The sequence below is a fragment of the Gossypium hirsutum genome, chromosome D05 (genome assembly GCF_007990345.1).
Source record: "Gossypium hirsutum isolate 1008001.06 chromosome D05, Gossypium_hirsutum_v2.1, whole genome shotgun sequence".
Classification (NCBI taxonomy): Eukaryota; Viridiplantae; Streptophyta; class Magnoliopsida; order Malvales; family Malvaceae; genus Gossypium; species Gossypium hirsutum.
This window is the reverse complement of record NC_053441.1, coordinates 54,656,980-54,683,904: the sequence shown is the minus strand read 5'-3', so window position 1 is coordinate 54,683,904 and position 26,925 is coordinate 54,656,980. Positions and strand designations below refer to the sequence as shown.

At 32.1% G+C, this 26,925-nt stretch overlaps 1 protein-coding gene and 1 non-coding gene across 9 annotated transcripts; both read right to left on the bottom strand.

Annotated features, from left to right (window-relative positions):
• Positions 1-1,205: 1,205 nt before the first annotated feature.
• Positions 1,206-1,312, bottom strand: LOC121218083 (small nucleolar RNA R71). The gene has a single exon (XR_005914347.1). It is a non-coding gene; the product is annotated as a small nucleolar RNA R71 (small nucleolar RNA).
• Positions 1,313-22,752: 21,440 nt separating this feature from the next.
• Positions 22,753-26,275, bottom strand: LOC107904025 (uncharacterized). Of its 8 annotated transcripts, none has more exons than XR_001686068.2 (10): positions 25,691-26,108; positions 25,460-25,603; positions 24,794-24,820; positions 24,553-24,715; positions 24,373-24,474; positions 24,108-24,203; positions 23,608-23,721; positions 23,394-23,530; positions 23,115-23,169; positions 22,753-23,018 (listed from the first exon to the last, which is right to left on the bottom strand). XR_001686068.2 is itself a non-coding variant. In XM_016830290.2 (9 exons), the coding sequence occupies exons 2-8, from the start codon at positions 25,601-25,603 to the stop codon at positions 23,400-23,402; spliced, it is 777 nt and encodes a 258-aa protein (XP_016685779.1). In that variant the 5' UTR covers positions 25,691-26,108; the 3' UTR covers positions 22,753-23,169; positions 23,394-23,399. The 8 variants fall into 8 exon arrangements, 2 of the variants coding, with proteins under 2 accessions (XP_016685779.1, XP_016685781.1); XR_005912998.1 differs by having other exon boundaries at positions 23,394-23,501; XR_005912997.1 differs by lacking the exon at positions 24,794-24,820 and having other exon boundaries at positions 25,691-26,275.
• Positions 26,276-26,925: the final 650 nt, after the last annotated feature.

The window sequence follows — 26,925 nt, the reverse complement described above, 5'->3', positions numbered from 1 at the left end:
GGATGACATAAATCCACCGGATTAGAGTCAAATCTAATAGGGGTATCCATAGATTGAGTTAATGCGACAATAGGAGTTTTAATTAGAAAGAGATTTCAATTAATCAACCTATAGTCAGTTGTTCTTACTCTCGAAAGAGATTTTAACATAATTTAGGAATTTTTACGGATCAAGTCACAAGTGAATAATCATTTAATTCAGATTCAGATTAATAAGTGAAGTCTAGGTGGATTCTTTGCTGGGTATTGTCTATCTCATTGGTTATCTTCGTTTATTTTTCCCAATTCAATCTCTGACAATTCTTAGTTAATTTAGATTAGTAAATTTAGATTAAAATAATTCCATCAATTTATTTGCTAAATAATAGAAAAATAGTAATTACTACTACTTTTAGTCCTCGTGGATACGATATTCCCTTCTCACCATAGCTATACTATTGTTCGATAGGTGCGCTTGCCTTTGTCGTAATTATAGTTAGTTTAGTGACCATCAAGTTTTTGGCGCCGTTGTCGGGGACTAAAATATTAGGAACACTTGATTTTTATTAATTTAGCCATTTATTTTTACCATATTTTTTTAGTTTAATTTTTTGTTTTCTAATTTTTCTTTTATTTGCTTCTGCCAGATTCCTTTAGTTTATGACTAGAAGAAACCCGTCAGGAGCATTACTTTTTGATAGTGAAATTGAAAGTACAGCTCACAGAAATTGTAAAAAAGCAAGGCAGAGTCGACAAAGTATTGTAGATGAGCAAGAGGACGTTGTTATTACTGAGGAGATGGGTGATAATCGAAATAATCAGCTACCTCCTGTAGTTGATGCAATTCCAAATCCTACCCCTCGTACTGTGTACGATTAGGGCAAGCCCACTCTAACTGGGTCTAAATCTAGTATTGTGAGACCCACCATTACTATGAATAACTTTGAACTAAAGCCGAACACTATTTAGATGATCCAATAGTTTGTTCAGTTCGATGGTTCGCAAGACGAAGATCCAAGTTCTCATTTGGCTAATTTCCTGGAAGTCTGTGCTTCTTTCAAGATAAATGGTGTTTCTGATGATGCCATTCGCTTACGGTTGTTCCCTTTCTCATTGAGGAACAAAGCTAAATAGTGGTTGAATTCCTTACCACAAGGTTCTATCACTACATGGGACCAAATGATAGAGAAATTTTTACTGAAGTATTTCCCACCGGCTAAGACGGCCAAGTTGAGGAACGATATCTCTTCTTTCATTCTGATTGACTTAGAGACCCTATGTGATGCATGGGAGAGGTATAAGGATTTATTTAGACGGTGCCCTCACTATGGGTTACCTTTATGGTTACATGCTCAAACCTTTCTATAATGGTTTGAACCCCTCAACTAGGTAATTGATCGATGCAGCAGTCGTTGCTACACTGAACAATAAAACACCTTAAGCGGCTTATGAGTTTAGAGAGGAAATGTCACTGAATAATTATCAGTGGCAATTCATGAGGACAAAGCCGACGAAAGTAGCTGGTGTTTTTAACCTAGACGCGGTCACCATATTATCAAATCAGGTAGAACTTTTGAATAAAAAAATTAATGGTTTATGTGTTTCTATGCAGGTACATTCGGTGATGCAATGCGACTCAAATGGAGGTGGAATAAATAATTTAGAATATTTACCCTTCGGTCCTAGCATGGAGAATGAGCAAATAAATTATATGGGTAATAATTTTAGACCTCAAAATAATCCTTATAGTAATAATTATAATGCAGGATGTAGGAACCACCCAAATTTCTTATGGGGTGGTCAAGGAAACCAAAGATCACAACCCCCTCCAGGCTTTCAAGAATAACCTTATCAGCAAGAGAAAAAACCTAACCTTGAAGAGATGCTAGCAAAATTTATTTCGGTGTCAGAGACTCGTTTTCAAAACATCGAGACAGCTTTAAAAAATCAACAAGTGTCTATTCATGGGATCGAAAGTCAAATTGGACAGCTCGCTAAAATTGGTTTCAAAAAGACAGCAAGGTAGTTTATCTAGTAACATCGAACCCAACCCAAAAGAGCATGTGAAAGCAGTTACACTAAGAAATGGGAAAGTGTTGACTGAACCTGAAAAGAAGCTACAATAGGAATCTGATAAGGAAAAAGATTAGGGGTACAACCTGAAGTGAGTGAAACACAGGTACTTAAAGAATATAAACCATCGATCCCATATCCAACAAAGTTTAAGAAAGACCGCATGGATGCACAATTTGGTAATTTTTATGAACTTTTTAAATAGTTGCATATTAACTTACCTTTGTTGAAGCTATTTCGCAGATGCCAACATATGCAACATTTTTGAAAGAGCTATTAAAAAATAAAAGGAAGTTTGAAGAGCTATCCACTGTGGAACTCAACGAGGAATGTTCAGCTATTCTTCAAAATAAACTACCAACTAAGTTGAAAGATCCAGGAAGTTTTACTATTCCCTATTTTATTGATAGTTTAAATATTGAGAAAGCATTTGCTGATTTAGGTGCTAGCATTAATTTGATGCCTTATAAAATGTTCAAGCAGCTTGGTCTTGGGGAACCAAAACCCACTAGGATAAGTATTCAATTAGCTGATAGATTTGTTAAATATCCTAGGGGTATTATTAAAGATGTCCTCGTAAAAGTAGATAAATTCATATTCCCTGTCGATTTTGTTGTGCTTGACATGGATGAGGATGTTGAGGTGCCTTTAATTTTAGGTCGTCCATTTTTAGCCACTGCCAGGGCTATCATTGATGTGGGTGATGGTAAACTTTTGCTTAGGGTAGGTGATGAAGAGATTATTTTTAAAAATATATGATGCCATGCGATTCTCTAGAGAATAAGATGATTCATGTTATTTTATTGACTCTATTGACCATGTTATTCAAGATTCATTACAGGAAATTGTTCATAAAAACACGTTGGAACTATGTCTTGTCCAAAGAGATGAGGTAGCCGATGATATTATTGTGGTAAGTGCGACAAAAATTGATTTAGATTCTAATGAGTCTTCACTAAGACAGAAGAATTATGAGGGCATTGAGGTAAACGATAAATTAAAATTAAAACCCTCTACTGAAGAACCTCTCAAATTGGAACTGAATCAATTACCAAATCACCTAGAGTATGCATTTCTTGGAAATAATTCTACATTACTAGTGATTATTCCTTCAAACTTGTAGCCAAATGAGAATGATGAGTTATTGCAAGTATTAAAGGAGCATAAAAGATCTATATCTTGGAAGATTTCTAACATTAGAGGGATCAGTCCTTCTTTTTGCACCCATAAGATTTTAATGGAGGATGAATACAAACCATGCGTACAAGCTCAAAGACGACTAAATCCTAACATGAAAGAAGTCATTAAGGCTGAGGTAATTAAAATTTTAGATGCTGGAGTTACTTATCCTATTTCTGACAATACTTGGGTGAGTTCAGTGCAGGTTGTTCCTAAGAAGGGAGGCGTGACTGTTGTAGCCAACGAGAAGAATGAGTTGTTTCCAACAAGAACAGTTACGGGATGGAGAGTTTGCATTGACTATAGGAAGTTGAACGATGCCACGAGAAAAGATCATTTTCCTTTGCCATTCATTGATCAAATGTTGGAAAGATTATCTGGGCATATGTATTATTGCTTCCTAGATGGACTCTCTGGCTACATTCAAATCCTGATAGCTCCCGAGGACCAAGAAAAAATGACATTTACATGTCCATATGGTATGTTTTCTTATCGAAGAATTCCTTTTGGATTATGTAATGCTTCTGCTAATTTTTAGCGTTGCATGTTGGCTATTTTTGATGAACTTGTAGAAGACATTATGGAGGTATTCATGGATGACTTCTCAGTATTCGGTAATTCTTTCCATCTTTGCTTAAAAACTTAAAACGAGTTCTAATGAGATATGAGGAAACGAACCTTGTGCTTAATTGGGAAAAATGTCAATTTATGGTTCGAGAAGGGATTGTGTTGGGCCATAAAATTTCTAGTAAATGGATTGAGGTTGATAGAGAGAAAATTGAAACCATTGAAAAATTACCTCCCCCTAGTTCAGCTAAGGTTATTCGAAGCTTTTTAGGACATGTTGGGTTCTATAGAAGGTTTATTAAAGATTTTTCTAAAATAGCTAAGCCTTTAACGAATTTGCGAGAAAAAGATGTGCCCTTCTATTTTAGTCAAGAATGTTTAGAAGCATTTAATACTCTTAAAGAACAATTAATTAATGCTCCGATTGTGGTTGCACCTGATTGGAATTTACCCTTTGAGCTAATGTGTGATGCAAGTGATTTTGGAGTAGGTGCAGTTCTTGGACAGCGAAGAGACAAGCATTTTCAACCAATTTATTATGCTAGCAAGACGTTACAGAAAAAGAATTACTGGCTGTGGTTTTTGCATTCGATAAATTTAGACCATATTTGATATTATCTAAAGTTATTGTTTATACTGACCATTCAGCTCTTCGTTATCTCCTAACTAAATCAAATGCAAAACCTTTACTTATAAGATGGATTTTATTATTGTAAGAATTCGATTTAGAAATCCAAGATAAGAAGGGAGCTAAAAATCTTGCAGCAGATCACCTTTCCAAGCTAGAGAATTCACATCTCAATGAGCTTAATGAGAATGAGATACATGACTCATTTCCTAAGGAACAACTCTTAGTTATAACCGACTCTGAAGTCCCTTGGTCTGCGGATATTACGAATTACTTAGCTGCTAACATCCTACCAAAAGGGTTGACACATCATCAAAAGAAGCGATTCTTTGCCGATGTGAAAAATTATTTTTGGGAGGATCCTTTTCTTTTTCGTGTATGTACCGATCAAGTAGTTCAGAGGTGTGTTACGAAATCAGAAGCGAGTAAAATTTTGGAACACTGCCACTCAGGACCAGCAGGAGGACATTACAGTGGGACTAGGATCACACATAAAACACTTAAATCAGGTTTTTGTTGGCCCATACTGTTTAAGGACGCAAACAGGTATCTTACTTCTTGTGATAGATGCCAGAGCACAGGTAATATTTCTAAACATGATGAAATGCCTCAAACTTTTATGCTCTCATGTGAAATATTTGATGTTTGGGGCATTGATTTTATGGGCCCATTTCCTAGCTCATTTGGTAATAAATACATCCTAGTAGCGGTCGATTATATGTCAAAGTGGGTAGAAGCTCAAGCTTTACCTACTCGGAGTCAACGACAACCATGAAACAATGTCCATAGTGACACACTCCCATTTCTACTCGGGAATCATCCCAGGTTGTAACAAACCTAATGGAACCTGATGTTTGGCTTGAACTTGGTGGCATATCAAGCATCTGGATATTTCACTTTTCATTCCCAGCCACCAATAATTTTGTTTCAGATCGTTATACATTTTATTGTTTCCAAGATGAATCGAGTAAAAACTCTTGTGAACTTTGTTTAACAATTCTCATTTCAACCCAGCATCACTTGGTACACATAATCGATTACGATAGTATAAGAAATCATTAATTCCGATACAAAAATTAGTTGTCAACCATTTTTCACTAGATCCCGCACCGCTAACAACTCCAGATCTTTTTTTTTTTGAAGTTCTTGAATTTGCAATAGGGATACCGGTTTCACTTCCAACTCAGCCAAAATAGAACCATCATGTTCCAACGTCAAACTTGCATTCATAGCCCTCAAAGTAAAGAGAGAGTTATGGATCAAAGCATCGGCTACTATATTAGTTTTCCTGGGATAGTAGTCAATCACTAAATCATAATTTTTTAGTAATTCAAGTCACCTACGTTGTCACAAGTTTAAATCTTTTTGAGTTATCAGATATTTTAGATTTTTATGATCAATAAAAACATGACAGTTTTCACTGTATAAATAATGTCGCCAAATCTTTAGAGTAAAAACAACCACGACCAACTCTAAATCATGTGTTGAATAATTTCTCTCATGAGGCTTCAACTATCGCGTGGCATAAGCAATTACTTTCCCGATCTACATCAAAACATAACCCAAACCGCAAAGGGATGCATCCCTATAAACGATAAACTCTTTCCTAATCTCAGGTTGAGTTAGAACTGGAGCCCCAGTTAACATATTCTTTAATTGTTCAAAGCCTTTTTGACATTTATCGGACCAAACGAAGCTAACATCTTTTTGCAACAACTTCGTTATTGGAGATGCTATGATCGAAAAGTTTTTAACAAATCGCCGATAATACCCGGCTAAGCCTAGAAAGCTAAATACCTCAAAAACATTCTTTGGAACCTTCCAATCAACAATTGTTGATATTTCATTTGGGTCTACTCGAATGCCATCAATGAAGACTACATGACCCAGGAATCCAACTTCTTGAAGCCAAATTTACATTTACTAATTTTTTCATAAAGTTTTATGAGCCAAGTCTGCAATAGAATTCTCAAATATTCGACGTGATCTAACTTGTTCAATGAATAAATCAAAATATAATCTATAAACACCACAACAAAACGATCTAAATATGGTTGAAACACTCAATTCATTAAATCCATGAATGTGGCATGGGCTTTAGTCAAACCAAACGGTATTACTAAAAACTCATAATGGTCGTAACAAGTTTTGAATGCAGTTTTTGGTACGTCTGGTTCTTTAACTCATAACTGATAATAATTGGGTCACCGACCAATCTTCGAAAACACGGTAGCTCATTTTAACTAATCAAACAATTCATCGAATTAAGGTAGCGAATATTTATTCTTTTCTGTAACTTAGTTCAACTGCCGGTAGTCTATGCATAATCTCCTCGATCCATCTTTCTTTTTCACGAATAATACCGGTGCACCCCAAGATGACACACTTGGTTGAATAAAATCACGATCTAACAATTCCTATAGTTGTACTTTCAACTCTTTTAACTCAGTAGGAGACATTCTGTAAGGAGCTATTGAAATCAGAGCTGTCCCAGGCACAAGTTCTATAGCAAATTTGACTTCTCGAATTGGTGGTAACCCTGGTAATTCTTTTGGAAACACATCAACAAATTCTTTAACTATTAATACCTAGTCTACTTGTATTTAGATAGCCGAGAATCAAGAATATATGCGAGATACGCTTCACACCCTTTTTTGATCAATTTTTGAGCCGATAATGTTGAAATTATATTCATCACATAACCTGTCCCAAAAGCCTCAACATGGAGAAGTTCACTGTTTTTACATTTCAAAGTGATTTGTTTTTGTTGATAGTTCACTATAGCATCATCTTCAGTCCACCAATCCATACCAAAATGAGATCAAAATCAGCAAATAGTAATAGCATCAAGTCAGCAAGAGAGTGGTAACCTCGGATTTTTTTTAGTGGACACATTTTACAAATTTGATTAATTAAAACACACTGACCCAACAGATTTGTGACTCTGATATTGTAATCAATTGAGTCGATAGGTATATTCTTTTTGTTTACTAATGTAGTGCATATATTCTTTTTTGTTTACTAATGTATTGCATATATTATTTTTGTTTACTAATGTAATGCATATATAATAATGTGTTGACCTAGGGTCAATCAATGCATATACATCAATATAAAAAAGGGAGAATGTATCTGCAATAACATCAGAAGCAGAAGCTTCCTCTCGAGCTCTAATAGCATAGGCCCTAACGGGTGCTCTCGCCTCTAATCGATCGGTCCTATCATTAACTTTTCCTCATCCGATTGTGATGCCTTTACTATTTCCCGACTTCTTACCTCTCTGTGCAATATTCTCAGGTTTAGTAGTTTGATTCCCAGAGTCATTGAATCACTTTGGATAGTTCTTGAGGAAATGATCAATAGAACCACATTTGAAACAAGTTCCCTTTTTGAATCGACATTCATTGAAATGGTTTTTTACCGCAATGTTCCCAAACTGGTTTTTCCACATTTCTAACACTGCCTACACTAGCAGTTGGTGAGTTCAGAAATCTCAAATTGCTTGGTCTTCGTCTATCTCTAGTAGTGAACCCTGAAGAAGAAGCGAATCGACTAGCATCATTACGAAATTTCTTCGTTGGAAAAGTCTGAATTGATTTAGCTTGCCCTCTTTTACTAAAATCTCAAGATCTCTTATTTCACGGCCTTTTATCTTTACAAATCCCTTCTATTTTCTGTGCACACTCTGACAATTCCACAAATTCTCATAATTTCAAAGCTCCGACCAACATTCAGATTTCATCAATTAACCCATCCTAAAAACGAATACACATATCTTTTTCAGTCGATACAATATTTCGAGCATATTTACTCAAACAAACAAAATCTCGTTCATACTCTGCTACTGATCGATTTCCTTGTTTCAACTCAAGAAACTCTTTCTTTTTCTTCTCTAAGTATAAACGACTAACATATTTCTTTTTGAATTCCATCTAAAAAATCCAAATTAATCTGATCATTCAGAACCATAATTGTCAATGTACACCACCACGAGTATGCTTTGTATTTCAGTAACGAAATTACACATTTCAAATTGTCTTCGGGTGAACACATTAATTCTGCAAAGACTCTCTGTGTATTCTCAAACCAGTATTCAGCTTTGGTAGGATCGTCATCAACTTTACCTTTAAATTCTTCAGCCCCACACTTACGAATTTTATCAACATGGGGTCGATTAACCATTACAGGTATGCGGTTTTGAGGACACAAGGTGTTAAAAGAGGAATAGTCGTGGGTGGAGGTTGCGGAGTCGTAGGGTTAGCTCGCATAAAATTATTGAACCACTAATTCATCATACCCTAAAAGACATTTTTCTTTTCATTATCGAACAATTGCGGAACTAACATACTTTGAGTCATTCCCTGACTAGAAGCTTGAACATTACTTTTGGCTTCATTCATTACGGCACAATTTGATCCAGCTGACATGTTGTGTCTAAAAGAAAAACAGAGTCAGATTGGATTAAAAGCATCGCATTATCACATGTATATGTAGCATGTATATTCTAGACTCGATACACGTTATGTTAGTCCTAGAATCGATTAAACTGTAACTCTGATACCACTAAATGCAACACCCTATACCCAGTCTGATCGCCCGGTCCAAGCTATAAGGTATTACAATTATAAAATTTTAACATCATTCACAATTTTATAAAAAATAACCAAATAATTCATTTACAATAATTTCCATGCTATTCAATTAAAATGAGACCTATATCGAGCTTACAGAACATTTAAAACAAACCAGAAACAATTCTGGACTAAAATGAAACTTTTACAAAAAATTGAGTAAAAAGTAAAAACACGGGTCACAAGGTCGAGTGACAGAGCTCAGCCCATGTGGCCAAACCGTGTAACAAATGTGCCCGTGTAAGTCAGGGTCACACGATTGTGTCGTCAGGTTGTATAAACCTAGGTCATACAGTCTTGTCCCTAGGCCGTGTAACAAACTGAGACCGTGTGGACAAACTTGAACCATAAATCAAAAAGAGCACATAGTCGTTTATACAGTTGTGTGGGACAAACGACCTTGTCACAAAATGTGATCGTGTGGACAAAACTGAACCATAAATCAAAGATACCACAAATTCATGTCATACAATTGTATGGGACACACGACCATGTGGTAGACCGTCTCAAAAGTCGTGTGTGCCCAAAAACACCTTTAAACACAAGCCAATCCACATACCAATTCTTAGGTTCCAAGCCATGCATTAACAACACTCAAACCTATTCAAAATGTGTCAAAATATGCCAAAATATACCAAATCACAATCAACATGCGTGCCTAACCAATATGCCCTCATTGGCACTACATTTCAATATAAACAACCATATAAAATAACACATAACAAACATATCAACCTTATTCGATCATCAAATAAATTCCAAATAACATATGTCATAATCAACCATTTATACAAAACTTTCTAATGCTAATATATCTCAACCAAAGTTCCAAAAGTTACCTAAACAAAATAGCCATTTCAACAACAAATCATCAAGAAAGACATCAAATGACAAGTAACCATTTCAAGATACTAAATACTAAAATCATGTTTACAATTCAAATTACACAAGTCATCATCTCACAAAATAGAACCAATATGATATTACAAATTAGTTTCACCATATTCATCACAAGTTTATCATGAAACATTAAATTTAACATTACATACCAACTTTAACCACATTACAAATCCAACTAGAACTTTAACTGCATCAACTTCAAAACCCTGTATAGATGCCAAAAAACCAAAATAACAAATCAAAAACTACCAAAATAGAAGCTTGATAGTGTGAGCTTTGAAGTTGATCCATCTGACCAGTTCTGCAAAAACGTTAATTACAGAAAACAAGAACAAATAGAGTAAGCTTAAGGAGCTTAGTAAGTTCATAGCTAATATTCAAATCAACTTACCTCAATTAAACATGTGAAAACTAAAATAACTTAGATTAATTAAAGATGTCAATCATTTACGAGAACGCATAGAATTAGTACAGAAATAGTTCATCACATATTTCATGCTCATCAATGGTTTAATCAAAATAATTCATAGATATATATATACATTTCATCACATCAATACCAAAGTGAACATTCTTGCATGATTATACTTTAATACAAACCTTCTAATAGATAAATAGCGGTAACATCAAATCATTAAAAGATTAAATACAAATTTTCATAGCCCGATGAACTATAGTCATATGGTTCAGATACTCGGGTAACCATATCACACCAGAGAGTATTGGAATGCTAACAGAGGCACCGAAGTGCAAATAGAGTTTACCCCATTTAATAATTCAAAGACACTTCCATAAATACATTTGTACACATTTTGCCAAATAACTAACTTCTTTTAAAAATCATAGAAATCATACTTCCCAAATGTTCAACAACTACCAAATATTAACTTTCTCATTTGTACTTAATTACAAATAATTTATAATTTCAATTTCATTATCAAAACTAACCTCAAATAAAATTAAATCAAATCAAAATAGCACAAGTTATAAGTGTATATATATAGATCTATACAATGAACTTACCTAGTATATTTAGCTATCGAGTAGACTTGTAGGGACTAATCTACAGTTTTTCCTTTTCCCTAATTATCCTCCGTACAATTCAATTCTTGATCTATATAATGCTTAAATTCACTTCACCAATTTCAAATGCACTATCAATTTCATTTATATGCATATGACCAATAAATTTCATTTTATTAATTTTCCCTAAACTTTTACACTGTGTTTAATTTAGTCATTGAAATCAAAACTATTTAAAACTTCACAATTAATCCCAATATACGCAAACCAAATTAAATATCATCACAAATCAGTTTTCAAAAACATGAAATTTTTCTAAATTTACGTGCTAATTTTTACTTATTTTCATATTAGTCCCTAAATTTAAAAATCATAAAAATTCCTTTACAAAATCGCCCCAACAACAACCAAGTTCACAAATTCATCATTTAATCACAAGAATACCTAGAATTCACTAATGAAAAGTTCCAAAATCTTTAACAGTTTTACAAAATAGTCTCTAGATTAGCTGGATTAAGTTACAACTATCTTAAAAACATAAATTTTACTAAAAAGGGTAAAGAAATCAGTTATGCAAAAGCTTCCACTTGGCCAAAAATTTATAAAGTTAACTGTGGTGATTTTTGGTGGAAATATGAAATTGAGAAGATGACTCCTATTTTCTTCATGTTTTTCTTTTCTTAATACTATTATAACCTTTAAAATAACATATAATTTATGATAAAAATGCTCACTAACCGTCCACTTTAAAAAGAAATGGTTTATTTGCTAATTAAAACCTTAAACATTAATTAATTAAACATTTTGGTTAATAAAAATAATAGTGATTTAGTTTTACATCTTTTACTATTTAGTTCTTTTTCTTTAATTAACCATCCAAACACTAAAATTCAGGAACCGAACCTTCACATTTCAATATAAATACTCTGTAGATATTTAATAAAAATATTTACAAACTCGGTTTAAAGAAATGAAGTCTCAATACCTCATTTTTCGAAACCATTTGACTTTAAGGACAAACCACTTATACTTAACTATGTGTTCAATTATAAAAAAATTATGACTCATATGAATTAAATAATAATTGATTAATCTCTCAGATTTGTGATCCCGAAACCACTTTTTCTGATACCACTAAAAACAGACTGTTACAATGACCCACAAATATTGGTATGAATTAATTTTAAGACATCTAAAGATTTATTGGCACCCAATCTCTTGGCTTTGGCTTGTTTTCCATTGATGCAATTGACACAGAAATCGAAGCCTGTGAAGTCAAAGGGACTCTAAAATACCATCAAACATAAGATGCTTAACTATACCATTTGAGATATGACTTAAGCGCTTATGCCATAATGATGCCAAATTTTTCTTATTTAATTTGCGTTTAATATGAAGTGATTCCACATTCAAGGTTTCATTATAAGATGCAAGTGTTTCTAGCAAATAAAGATTGTCATAAGTATTTAAAGAACTAGTTCCAACAACATTCAAATTTAAAGGCAAACTAAACTGATTGTTTCTAAATGAACAACAATATCCAAATTTTTCCAACAAAGAAACATAAACTAAATTCCGTGTAAAAGCCAATACAACAAAAGTGTCTTTTAAATCCAAATAAAAACCAGTTCCTAAAAACAACCTAAAATGCCCAATTGCTTTCACTTCTACCGATTTTTCATCACACACAAAGATGTGTCTTTCACCATCACTTGACTTACGGTAGCTTAGACAACCCTGCATAGAAACACTTATGTGAGTAGTAGCACAATAATCTATCCACCAATTGTTTCTAGGTACTAAGCTAAATTGACCTCAGAATAGACCAAAGAAAGAATTATACCTTTCTTTGCACGCCAAACATGATATTTGGCACATTTTTTCTTCATGTGTCCATACTTGTTACAAAAGAAACAACTCTCTTTAACCTCTTGTTATTTCTTTTGAGCTGGACCCTTAGCAGCTTGATTCTAATATTTTCTTTTCTTGCCCTTGTCTTTAGAGGCTTTGGCCAAATGAGTGCTTTCAGACTTATCATGCTTCAACCTTTCTTCCTCTTGCACAGAATGAGAAATGAGCTCATTTAGAGTCCATTTCTCCTTTTGACAATTGTAACTAATATTAAATTGGTTAAACTGTGCAAGAAGCGATACCAAAACTATAAGAACAAACAATTCCTTAGAAAGCTCGATTTTAAGTGTCTTAAGTCTTGAAGCAACATGGAACATCTCCATAATGTGCTCCATGTTTCCTTGACCCTTATACTTCATAGGCATCAAAGAAGTCAGAAGTGATGTCATCTTAACCTTATCATTTTTGGCAAAACGTTTCTCAATTTCGTCAAGGAAACACTTGGCCTGAGTAATCTCTTCAGATTTTGTGCCCCTAAAGGCTTCTGAAATGTTGTGCTTCATGATCATTAGACTCATGCGGTTTGAACAATCCCACCTCTCAAAATCCCTTTAAGCATCAGTGGTGCTTACTGCAGTGAGAGCTGCAAGTTGTTCTTCCCTTAGTGCAAGGTTTATGTCCATACAACCAAGCACTATAAGTAAGTTCCTTTTCCATTCCTTGAAATTAGTCCCATTAAGCAAGGGTATAAAATTTATATTAGCAGATATCGTGGCGACAGAAGATGAACTAGTTGAATACAGAACAAAATATATAAAAACAAGCTCACATCAATATTCATAAGTAAATAATAAATTTAAAATAGTGGCTAATCTCGTCTCAAGATACCAAACACAACATTAATATCAGGTCTTTGGATAGTAATATTATAATAAGCGATACTCTTGTTTTAGCAATCAAAGATTGAAAATAAACATGTATTTCATGCTAATATGATACTTTTTTTCTTATATGTCGCATCAACAAATAATTTAAAAATTATAAGAATTTTAAAAAATAAAATAAATATTGATAAAAAATTAGCATAAGGCACACATAAATTGTTATGCGGGCTGCCATGTTTGAAAATTTAATATTTTATTTAGTATTTTTCATTAAAAGAATAACAATTGAACTCTTTTTAATAGTTGATGATCAAATTCCTTTTATCAATAGAAAATACATATTTTTAACTGCAGTGAAAATCTTTAAAAAAAAAATTGAAACATCGCTTGAAATGAATCAAATGCATTCACTCAATTATTGAAATCTCAAGGAAAGTGTGAGAGCAAAGTGTTATCATTTTCTAGTCTGCTTTTCGACATTATGTAAACAGTAAAAGTTTCTTCTCAAGACTTTCATTTTATTTTCAAATATTTCATATCCCTTTCTACTTTTAAATTTTACGAAAAATACATAGAATTATAACTTATTTTATTTTATTTCCATTCCAATTCGTGGGTATTAATTGTAAAAGAAATTAATGCACTGATTGTTTGTTGAAGCTTTTATTTACAAATTGCAGTAATCCTTTGGCTACTAAACTTCAAAACCAAAACCAAGAAATCCTAGTTTATATTTTTGAGCTTCAAATCCTTTTGATTGTTTTCAACCAGTGAAGCATCTTCTCAGCACCAAGTCTAGTTTGATTTTGAATTTCACAAGTGAGGTAAAGCTATTTATATATGCTTCATTCCATGAATTGTGTTTAGATACATATATATTTCTTGATCTAATAATCTCTTACTATGTTTTTTTCTTGAAGCAAATCAAAGCTGAAAAAGTGTTTGGAATTTTTTTCTCTTTGCAATCAAATACTTGGAATTATTACTTCATTTTGAAGAGGTAAGAGGGGAATGTTTATTATATTTTCCGTTGTTATATGTATATTATTAGTGTGAGGGTAAAATTTTAAAGAATATTGAATTACCTCTTTAAATAAGATATCTATGGACAATTACTTGAAATGATAATTACTTATGATTTGCTACAGTGTCTATTGCTAATAGCCTTGGGAGATTACAAACTCTGAAGATATGGGAGTACTGCTCCCAATTGGAAGTGTCAGACATAAACCTCCAAAGTGTAAGGGAAGTAGAAGTTAGAAACTACAATAATTTGAGGTATCCCTTCCCAATGGCTATTTCTAATAGCCTTGGGAGATTGCAAGCTTTGAAGATATGAGACTGCTCCCAATTGAAAGAACAATCCAAGGCTCAAAAGTGTCAAACATAAGCCTCCAAAGTTTAAGGGAAGTAGAAGTCAGAAACGGCAATAATTTGATGTATCTCTTCCCAATGTCTATTGCTAATAGCCTTAGGAGGTTGCAAACTCTGCAGATAAGTGATTGCTCCCAATTAGAAGAAATAATCCAAGGTTCGGAAGTGTCAAACATAAGCCTCCAAAGTTTAAGGGAAGTAAAAGTTGAAAACTGCAATAATTTGAGGTATTGGGGGATTGCAAACTCTAGAGAGGTGCTTTGGATTGGAAGAAATAATCAAAGCAAAAAAAGAGTCCAACATATGTCTCTATAGTCTAATGGAAGTATTTGTACGTGAATGCAACATGTTGACATCTCTTTCCTCATTGTCCCATGGTCGCATTTTGAAAAGTTTGACAAAACTTGAAATTTACGATTGCCTTCAATTGGAAGACACTTTTCCAATATCAATGGCTCAAGGTCTTCCTCTACTGAATGAGGTTGTGTTGGAAGATTTACCTCAATTCAAAGGAAGGGATGGAAACGAGATTGTGCTCACCCTTTCATCATTGCAGAAGTTAAAAGTGGAGAATTGTCCCGGATTGACATCTTTTATCATTTCAGCTAAATTACAAGTAAGCTTTATACATTGTTTATTAATCTTTTATTGATTTTCCCTCTTGATAATTTATTGTCTGGCTATACAAATGCTTGTATATCATTTTATAATTTTGGTCTAAAGATTCATCAAAATAAACTTTTAAATAGCAAACTAAATTGTATTACCCTTTAGCAACATAATTAATTGTAATATACGAGAAATATATTATTTATAAAGAAAACATTGTTAACACAAACTTTAGTTTTTTTTAATACCTATGTAATATTATTTATGTTATTTTTTAAATTTATCTTAATTATATGTATTTGTTTGAACTGTGATTTTTTTAAAAAATTTGATATAATTGGCTATAAAAGATTGGAAAGAAATTTTGGGCTTATTCTTGAAGGAAAAAAAAATTAGATAAAAGAATTTAGCTTCGTACACAAGTGTTCAAACTTAAATAATTTGATAATTTTTTTTTAAATAAACCTTCATTTAAAGCAAAATTTTGTTAAATTAATAAAAGTTATGTAAGAAAATTAATTAACAAAATGAGAGATAAGTTGTTCATTGCTTTGAACATTTTGAAATTGATGACTAATGATAGGGAGAGGAGGATCATCTGTAAGTATGGAATATTTAAAAGTTTCCAATTTTAAAGAGTTCTTTGATTCTAGCTATAACCTTTCAAGCCTGAAGTTCCTAAGTTTGATGGAACTAACTGAATTGCGAGTGATATGGAATGGTTCCATCCAAGCTGTAAACTTTCAAAATCTCACTGAATTGAATGTTGGAGACTGTATAAGCTTAAGATACATCTTCTCACCTACCATTGCTCGAAATTTGCCACGATTGAGTGTGTTATGAATATCTGATTGCGAGGAATTGGAGCAAATTATTGAGAATGATCAAACGTCATCACAACATCATCTCCAACCTATTTGCTTCCCTAGTCTGGCTGAAGTTAGTATCAGGGATTTTTAAAATTTGAAATATCTCTTTCCGTTTACTTTCGCCCCTGGTGGCATTCTAAAATTGAAGACAATAAGCCTTGAAAAGGTCTCCAAATTAGAAAAGGTATTTGAAGGAGATGAAGCAAATGTAAGTAAGGATGAAGAGAAAGTGATACACCTACCTCAATTAACCGACTTAAAGCTCAATGAGCTACCAAACCTCATGAGCTTCAGCCTGTTGGAACATTTGGCAGCAACAACCAAACAACGAAACACTAAGAGCATAAGCTCTTCAAACAGCAAGCAGAAACACAAAGCATCAAGAGCATAAGCCCTCGGTTAACAGGCAGAAAAAAGAAAAAGAAAGAACAATGGCAGCAGCTCTTAGAAAAAGAACAAAACAGAGAACAAAGGAGGAAGAAACAAAAACAATTTACTTGCTCACAAACGTGCAGCAAGGAAGCAATCTAAGTTTCACAACTGATATGCTTAATTTTTCAATAAGAAAAACAATACATTTATAGCCAACTACATCAGTTATTACTACCTACTACCACTAAGTAGCCTAGTAACTTTAAAAACATTGCTTGTACACAAACAAACCACCTAAACTAGTCATTCAACACCTAAACATATCAAGTTGTCATCAGCTTGTTCATTTCCAAGTAGTTTAATCAACAAAGAAACTAAAAAGAAAACCTTGCTGTTACAGCAAGTATACATGCTGCAGCATGTCATCAAGCTGCATGCACTGTAACAGCAGCATGGTTGGCCAATTTCAACACTCCTCCTTGGACTCCATGCTGCAAATACCAATCATTCATCAAGTTTTTTGAACTTGACAGCCCTTAGATGTTTTGTTTCAAGCTGGCCAATTCATTTTCAACATTGGCTTCATTCACAAACAAATCTGACTTACACACTTGACTATCCCAGTCTTTTGTGCCAAAGATTTGTTCACCAAATGGAGTCTTCTCCTCCTTCACAGCCTTGGTTGACTGCACATCTTACCTTGTTTCTTTGTTCACTACAATCTTGCTTCTTCTTGCACAAACAATTCGTGAGTATAGTTTGCTTGCCTTCATTCTGCCATTTTGGCTTGCAATTCGACAGGCTCACACTTTGCTTACTGTCTTCAACAGGCTTGCAACTATACAACACGCATTGAGCTTCCACATGTTGCTGAGCTCACACCTTTGACAGACTCACATCTTTGCATATTGTCTTCAACAGGTGTCTTCAACAGGCTCGCACTTTCCTAAGCTTGCAGCTTTGACATCTTGCTAAGCTTGCACATTTGGAAAGCTCACACCTTTCCTTGAAACTGAAACTCCTCCTTCAGCTTATTCAAGCTTGTTTGGGGGTCTCATAAGTTTGAGCCGATGTTGAGCAGGGGAAGCAAAATCAATGGTCCCTTAAGACTTAGGCTCTGATACCATTTGTTGGAACATTTGGCAGCAACAACCAAACAATGAAACTCTAAGAGCATAAGCTCTTCAAACAGCAAGCAGAAACACAAAGCATCAAGAGCATAAGCCCTCGGTTAACAGGCAAAAAAAAAGAAAAAGAAAGAACAATGGCAGCAGCTCTTAGAAAAAGAACAAGACAGAGAACAAAGGAGGAAGAAACAAAAACAATTTACTTGCTCACAAACGTGCAGCAAGGAAGCAATCTAAGTTTCACAACTGATATGCTTAATTTTTCAATAAGAAAAACAATACATTTATAGCCAACTACATCAGTTATTACTACCTACTACCACTAAGTAGCCTAGTAACTTTAAAAACATTGCTTGTACACAAACAAACCACCTAAACTAGTCATTCAACACCTAAACATATCAAGCTGTCATCAGCTTGTTCATTTCCAAGTAGTTTAATCAACAAAGAAACTAAAAAGAAAACCTTGCTGTTACAGCAAGTATACATGCTGCAGCATGTCATCAAGCTGCATGCACTGTAACAGCAGCATGGTTGGCCAATTTCAACACAGCCCTGTAAGTTATCATTTTGTTTTCCCATCATTGGAGGATTTAAAAGTAGAAGGTTGTCCCAACATAACCACAAGGTTTAGTGTTGATTCGAAGCAATCAGTGCATGCCAAAACACAGGTGCACTTCTCTCCCAAACTCAATAATGAGCTTTAAAACAAATGTTCATCTGTTGAATTATTTTCTTTGTGTATTCACCCAAACTCTTTAATTTCTATGAATTAATGAAATATTTTTGTTTTGGTTGTCTGAGGCAAATTATTTTTTATGCTTTAATTACTAAATGAAACTATCCGTTTGTTTCACTGAAAATGGCTTCTGGAAAATGATTTCTAGAAAATGACTTACTTTTCTAGAAAAGTTAATATTTTCTGATATTTGGATGAATCTGTGTAAAATATTTTCTTTTGTTTGGCAGGTTCTTTAAAAATATTTCATAAAAGTCATTTTCAATTAAACAAACATACATTTGAGATTTTTTTTTATTTTTTATTGTTTAATTGAGTTTATTTTATATCTATAATTTTATATTTTACATTGTTTTTACATATATTAAAAATATTTTGTTAAATTTAGGTTCATTGCAATGATTATTTTTTAGTTACATGACTACCAACTGAGTATTTTTTTTATTTAAAATGTGACTTTAACAAAATTGACCAAAAAAAATGAACAATATCAGCAGTTGGACTTGATTTTCAAATCTGGAAAGTAAAGGGACTAAATTCTTGAAAATAAAAGTATAGAAACTAAATTGCAAATTTTTGAAGAGTATATAGACTTATGACATATTTTAACATTTATACTACAAAACATTTATTATTAATATATTTATAATTGTAACAAATATTTAGTATTAAAATATTAATATTGATATTTTTCAATAATATGTGAATAATATTATTTAAAATTATTATTTTTAAAATTTACTATTAAAATAAAATATAAATACTTATTAAAAATAATAAATTATATTAATTATATTAGTAATTTATTATATGACTAAATATAAATAATTAAATATGTATGTTTAATAATATTAAAAAATATAATATTTTATATTAATATTTTAAATATTTTTAAAAATAAAAATAAAATTTATTATCAATATAATAATATTAAACTTGATTTAAGTTAATTTTTATATAAAAGTAAAATTATCTATTGAGGAGATCTTTTCCGGAAAATGACTTACGCTTTTCAAAAGGGTAAGTCATTTTACAAGGAAAAAAGCTTATTTTCCGTTGACCTGTAAGTCATTTTCTGTTAACCAAGCTGTTTTCTGTGAAACAAACACAGGAAAATGCAAAAAAACATTTTTCGTAAAACCTTTTACATGTAAACAAATGGACCTGTAATTAATTTTTGTTGGCTATTAGTAGTGCTTTTTTGGATACCCACTACAGCAAAATAGACTTTTAGCGACATTTTTTTAGGCCTTTAGCGACGTTTTTAAGCGCCATGAATTAGCAGCGCTTGTAAAGCGCCGCTATAGACAACGTCATGTGAAAAAAACATAGCTAAAGACCATGACATTTAGCGGCGCTTTTATCACAAACGCCGCTAAAGACCATGACATTTAGCAGCGCTTTTATCATAAACACCGTTAAAGACCATGACCTTTCGACGCTTTTATCACAAACGCCACTAAAAACCATGACATTTAGCGACGCATTGGTCACAAACACACTAAAGAACATGACTTTTAGCGGCGCTTTTGTCACAAACGCCGCTATATAACAAGCCTTTAGCTGCGCTTAAAAGTATAAGGTTGTTCCATCTTTGGAGGATTTAAAAGTAGAAGGTTGTCCCAACATAACCACAAGGTTTAGTGTTGATTCGAAGCTATCAGTGCATGCCAAAACACAGGTGCACTTCTCTCCCAAACTCAATAATGAGCTTTAAAACCAAATGTTCATCTGTTGAATTATTGTCTTTGTGTATTCACCCAAACTCTTTAATTTCTATGAATTTTTGTTGGCTATCAGTAGTTCTTTTTTGGATATCCACTACGGCAAAATAGACTTTTAGCGGCAGTTTTTTAGGCCTTTAGCGACGTTTTTAAGCACTGCTACACAAGCGCCGCAAAAAGTGCCACTATAGACAACGCCGCTAAATTTAGCGGCGTTTATGTGAAAAAAGGTCGCTAAAGACCATGACCTTTAGTGGCGCTTTTATCACAAACGCCGCTAAAGACCATGACTTTTAGCGGTGCTTTTATCATAAACGCCGCAAAAGATGACCTTTAGCGACGCTTTTATCACAAACGCCGCTAAAGACCATGACTTTTAGCGGCGCTTTTGTCACAAACGTCGCTATAGAACAAACCTTTAGTGGCGCTTCTCACAAAAACTGCTAAAAATATAACATTTAAAAAAATTATTTTAGTCAAATAATATTTATTTTTATGATAAATATTATATTATGTTTTATTTTTTATATTTGAACTTTAAATATACTTTTAAGGATAAATAAAAAAATATTATTTAAATTAAATTTTCTATAAAAATTTTAACTTTAAAACTAAATATAAAAATTAATGAATTTAATTTTAGAATTTAAAATAATAAATTAATAACACAATTAAAATCCAAAAGTTAAAACTCAAGTTGTCGTAAATATTAAAGATAAAATAAAAATTTAGAATCAAAACTAAAATAAATAATACATATGAGAAACAGATTGACTAGTTGAATCTGCCTATGACTATACACATTGCAAGGTAATAAAAAATACAATGCATTTTCTTAATCAAGTAAATCTTGGTAATAAAAGATATAATACATTTACTTAATCAAGGAAATCTTGTAATGAACTCAAAGCAATGAGCCTTAGAGAAAAACTTTTAAGCATGGCTTCGAATTTGAACTGCAGATTTAGTGCCTACATGCCCATTATTATTGGCAGGCCCCATTCTCTTTATATAACTACAGCAGCTGGACTTGATTTTTAAATCTGGAAAGTAAAGGGACTAAATTCTTGAAAATAAAAGTACAGAAACTAAATTGCAAATTTTGGAAGAGTATATAGACTTATGACATATTTTAACATTTATACTACAAAACAATTAATATTAATATATTTATAATTGTAATAAATATTTAGTATTAAAATATTAATATTGATATTTTCAATAATAAGTGAATAATATTATTTAAAATTATTATTTTTAAAATTTACTATTAAAATAAAATTTAAATATTAAATAATTTATTAAAATAATAAATTATATTAATTATATTAATAATTTATTATGACTAAATATAAATAATTAAATACGTATGTTTAATAATATTAAAATATATAATATTTTATATTAATATTTTAAATATTTTTAAAAATAAAAATAAAATTTATTATCAATATAATAATATTAAACTTGATTTAAGTTAATTTTTATATAAAAGTAAAATTATCTATTGAGGAGTACTTTTCCGGAAAATGACTTACGCTTTTCAAAAGAGTAAGCCATTTTACAAGGAAAAAAGCTTATTTTTCGTTGACCTGTAAGTCATTTTCCGTTAACCAAGCTGTTTTCTATGAAACAAACACAGGAAAATGCAGAAAATATTTTTCGTAAAACCTTTTATATGTAAACAAACGGACCTGTAATTAATTTTTGTTGGCTATCAGTAGTTCTTTTTTGGATATTCACTACTGCAAAATAGACTTTTAACGGCGTTTTTTAGGCCTTTAATAACGTTTTTAAGCGCCACTAATTAGTGTCGGTTGTGAAGTGCCGCTATAGACAACACCGTGAAAAAACGCCGCTAAAGACCATGACCTTTAGCGGCGCTTTTATCATAAACGCCACTAAAAACATAACATTTTCAAAAATTTAGTCAAATAATATTTATTTTTATGATAAATATTATATTATGTTTTATTTTTTAAATTTGAACTTTAAATATAATTTTAAGGATAAATAAAAAATATTATTTAAATTAAATTTTGTATGAAAATTTTAACTTTAAAACTAAATATAAAAATTAATGAATTTAGTTTTAGAATTTAAAATAATAAATTAATAACACAATTAAAATCCAAAAGTTAAAACTCAAGTTGTCGTAAATATTAAAGTAAAAATAAGAATTTAGAATCAAAACTAAAATAAATAATACATATGATAAACAGACTGACTAGTTAAATCTGCCTATGAATATACACATTGCAAGGTAATAAATAATACAATGCATTTTCTTAATCAAGTAAATCTTGGTAATAAAAGATATAATACATTTACTTAATCAAGGAAATCTTGTAATGAACTCATTGCAATGAACTCAAAGCAATGAGCCGTAGAGAAAAACTTTTGAGCATGGCTTCGAATTTGAACTGCAGATTTAGTGCCTACATGCCCATTATTATTGGCAGGCCCTTTCTCTTTACATAACTACAGCAGCTGTAATGGCAAAAACAAAACAAAACAAAACATGCTGACTTCAACAATAATGCAGCGTGTGTCAGGCAAATGTTTAAATTTAAGTCAATTCTTAACTTTATTCTCTGCAATACCAGGGCACAGCTAGAAGGAACTCAACTTCCCTGTAAACCTACGAGTGATTAATTTCAAGAGTAAAAACAATTGAGTATGTCAGCTCTGATAAGAGTGGAATGATCGGGATTAATAAATTAGAATCAAAATTTGCATTCAACCTATGGCTCAAGCAAACACCTTCAAGACGTGGCATCTGGGATTCAAATCCCAACATCATAACCATTTTAGTATATCTAATGTTATATAAAATGGGGTACAGCAAAGGATGAGAAAACTTACTCGTTATTATTGGCAGGCCCCATTCTCTTTACCGTTTATGGAATTGCCATAATGAAATGATGAATCCAACCATCCGGTAGTCTTTGCTTTTTCAACATGTGCTAGAAACTGTTTTCGGGCATGAGCAGAACATGATCCTTTGCCAATCAGAGGGGAGAATTAAGATATAAACAGGATGAACCAATTTAATAAATGCAAAAACTTGATTTATTACCTGTAGCGTGGCCATGGGGTAAAAGATCACCATAATTCTCATGATTATTTGCAGCATCAAACATGAAGGACGCTTCAGGATTTGCATCCAAGGAGGAACCAGTAGGAAGAAGTCCTACATTTTTAACCCAAAAAATAAAAAAAAAATAAGTAAACATAAGGGTAAATTTTACTAACAAAGAAGCATTTTTTTTCCGGTACTGTTAAGCTTTCATTACATTTTAAGTTGGGAGAAGACAGGAGAGAATGGCACTATATACATATTCGAATCATGGACATCATGGCAACAGAACTTAAACCTACACAACTTATTTGCCACTAGACTAGTGGAGATCATGCAGGTAGAACTTAAACCCCCACAAGTTATTTACCACTGGACTATTAGGTGTGATAAAAACATGGGGCAATTGGAGAGGAGAAATAAAAAAAATACAATAAACCAGATAAACTAATATGATGAATGCAAAAAAAAAGAAAAAGAAAAAATACTCGATGTATTACCAGCACCGACGACATTGTTGAAAATGTTATCATGATTGTTCGTAGCACCATACTCAGGCAAGTTATAATTTGCAGTAGCAGAATCAGTCCAGTCTCCTAAATTAACAAGAAAGTTAATTCAGGAAGCCGTGAGAAAGACCTTGAAATTTAAGAGTTAAATTAACCAGCATAAAGCCAAAAATTTTAATACCGAAAAGACATGAAAATCCTTCGGACAAATTGGGGGGAAAAAAGACACAAACCAAAAATATATGATGATAAGTACCTGCTTTATTACCCTGACTATTAGGGGCATCAAACCCAAAGCGCAAGTTATGGTTTGCAAAACCAGCAGCAGCAGCAGGGGCTGTAATGTTGTAGTCCTGGTCTGCAAACATGTTAAAGGAGTCTATCAATACAACACCAAGCAATTTATTCAAGTTGTGGCTCGTGACTTATATATTACCAAAGCATGTTTGCTGAAGAAAACCAGCCATGGAAGGTTGAAAGTATGTCGCCCCTGTCTCTCCCGAACTCACTAATTCATTAACACTTTGTAAAACAGCTCCCGAAGTTGCTAAAACTTGACCGCCTTGCACATTGGTCTGCAACGCAAACCATTCTACCAGCTGCAATGTAGAATTCAATTCAACACTCAATAGAATATCAGAAACTCAAATATTCAATATACAGCATAATCGGCATACCTTTTCCAAAGAAGTAAGCATTTGCCCCTGCAAGTGAAGAGAAATGAATTATAAACTTTATCTAACATAAGAGAATACTACCTCCAATGACACTTAAACAATGAACTATCTGACTGATAACTAATAACTAATATATATGTATGAACAAATCCACAAAATAAATTAGAATAAATATAGAGAAAACTACATCCAATGACACTTAAACAAGGGATCAAAAAGTTCCCTTAATTTCCTTTCTACTACTAAGTTATGGCCTTATCATAAAAAAAGAAACAAATAGTGATAAATCTATGAATAAAAGATACATAAACTTAACCAAATGTTGAGTAGTAACTACTAAGTAAAAATGGCAATAAACATAAATTATAAAAATTTACAAGAAACAATTTTCTAAACAAGTATTTTTTTTAAAAAAAATAAAGATTTATATAATACAAATTTCCGTACATCAACTTCCCATCCAGTGGGATTCCCCTCATTTGTTCTTCGTTCGCTGTCTATAAAAAAGCAATTATGATTTCACAAAATAAGATTAAAAAACAGTCATATAAATGGGTATTCTAGGAGATTTCAAGGCTTCCCATGTGAATCAAACAAATTTATGATAGTTTAAGCAAATTATTATTGAAATGAAACGAAAAGTAGAGAGGAATGGGAGTGCAGAACCTGTGCCTCAAGCTTTCTCTTAAGTTGTTGGATCTCATTTCCCATAACCCCAATTTTAGACTTGTATTCCTCTAGCTCCATTTTCGTCATCTGGTGTTCATCCTTCAACTTTGGGATCTCTTGTTCCTTCTCCTCATGCCTCATCTTTAGTTATAAAAACACCAAAGCAAAAATTAATTAATTAATTAAAGACAAAAATAAACGAAGGGGAAAAGTTGACGATCACTGTACTTTAATTTTCAGTCGATATCGTTTACAGCTCTCGTTATGTTTATCCTTCTGAGCTGGCGTTTTCAGAGATTTGGTAGCCCTTCGTTTGGGTTGGGTTGAATTCCGGTCTCAGCCTTCACCGCCGCTTCAGCGCCGCCCGTACCGTCCATTTCTGGAGGAGGCCGCTGCTTTCTTTTCACCGTCAAACTAGATTACAAGAATAAAGCTGCCTCTCTACTTGATTACCCGAAATTTGTACTACACACAACTTTCGATTCCAAACAATTGATTGAATCTTTCAAAAAACTTGCTTAGGGAATGGATCAAAGATTCAAAAAAAACAACTTTAATAATTAAAGAGTAGATTTAAATTTTCATATTTTGTTTTGTTTTTTTGGTTTTAGCCTTGGGCTTATTGTGATTTACAAACTAATAATTTGACCCAATTTTCATTTAAAGTTTTACTTTTAATAATTATGTTATTAATATTATTAAATAGTAAACCAATTTGGATTCAACTAAATCCTTGCTTTTAAGTAGTATCTTAAAAAGAGTAGTAATTCATATTTGAATTACAATATCAAAGTAATGTAACATCATTTTAATAAAGGATAAGATAATATAAATTATATTTATATTGTAATTTTGATTTTGATTTTGATTTTTTTTAGAAAACCAAAATTTAATATATAATATTTAATGATGTTGTGAAAAAGTTAAAAAAAATGTTTTTGACAATGAAAATCTTATACCGTTGAAAATGGAGTGGTTATAAAAACATTTGATAATTTTATTAGTATTCATAATAATGAATGAAATTTTATACCACTGTCAAAGAAGCAATTTTTTTAATGTATTGGCATGATAACTTGTGTGGCAGTGTACGCGTGACATGACACTATTTTTTTTATATATCATACTAATGAATAATTTAAAAATTATAAAAAAATTTAAAAATAAAAATAAAAGTTTATAAGTAATTATAAAAATTAGTATACAGCACACATGAATTGTCATGCGGGCTAGCATGTTAAAAAAATAATATTTTAGTTAATATTTCTGTTAAAAAACAATAATTCAATTCCTTTTATAAGATTAATGGCCAAATGAATAAAAGATATAAACGTTAAGGATTAAATTTATCATTATACCCTTACAAAACAATAAAAATAACTTTAAATGAATAAAAATGAATTAAGGAAAACTAATTTTCATTCCATAGCAAATGAAAATTAAGAAGATAGATTATTTTTGTC

Bases quoted from the DNA above. Each gene is read 5' to 3' on its own strand.
- LOC107904025 (XM_016830290.2), bottom strand. From the start codon at position 25,603: ATGAGGCATGAGGAGAAGGAACAAGAGATCCCAAAGTTGAAGGATGAA. The intron at 24,716-24,793 runs GTATGCCGATTA...TCTACATTGCAG, and splicing joins TGCTTACTTCTTTGGAAAAG to CTGGTAGAATGGTTTGCGTT. The intron at 23,531-23,607 runs GTAATAAATCAA...TGATTGGCAAAG, and splicing joins ACCCCATGGCCACGCTACAG to GATCATGTTCTGCTCATGCC.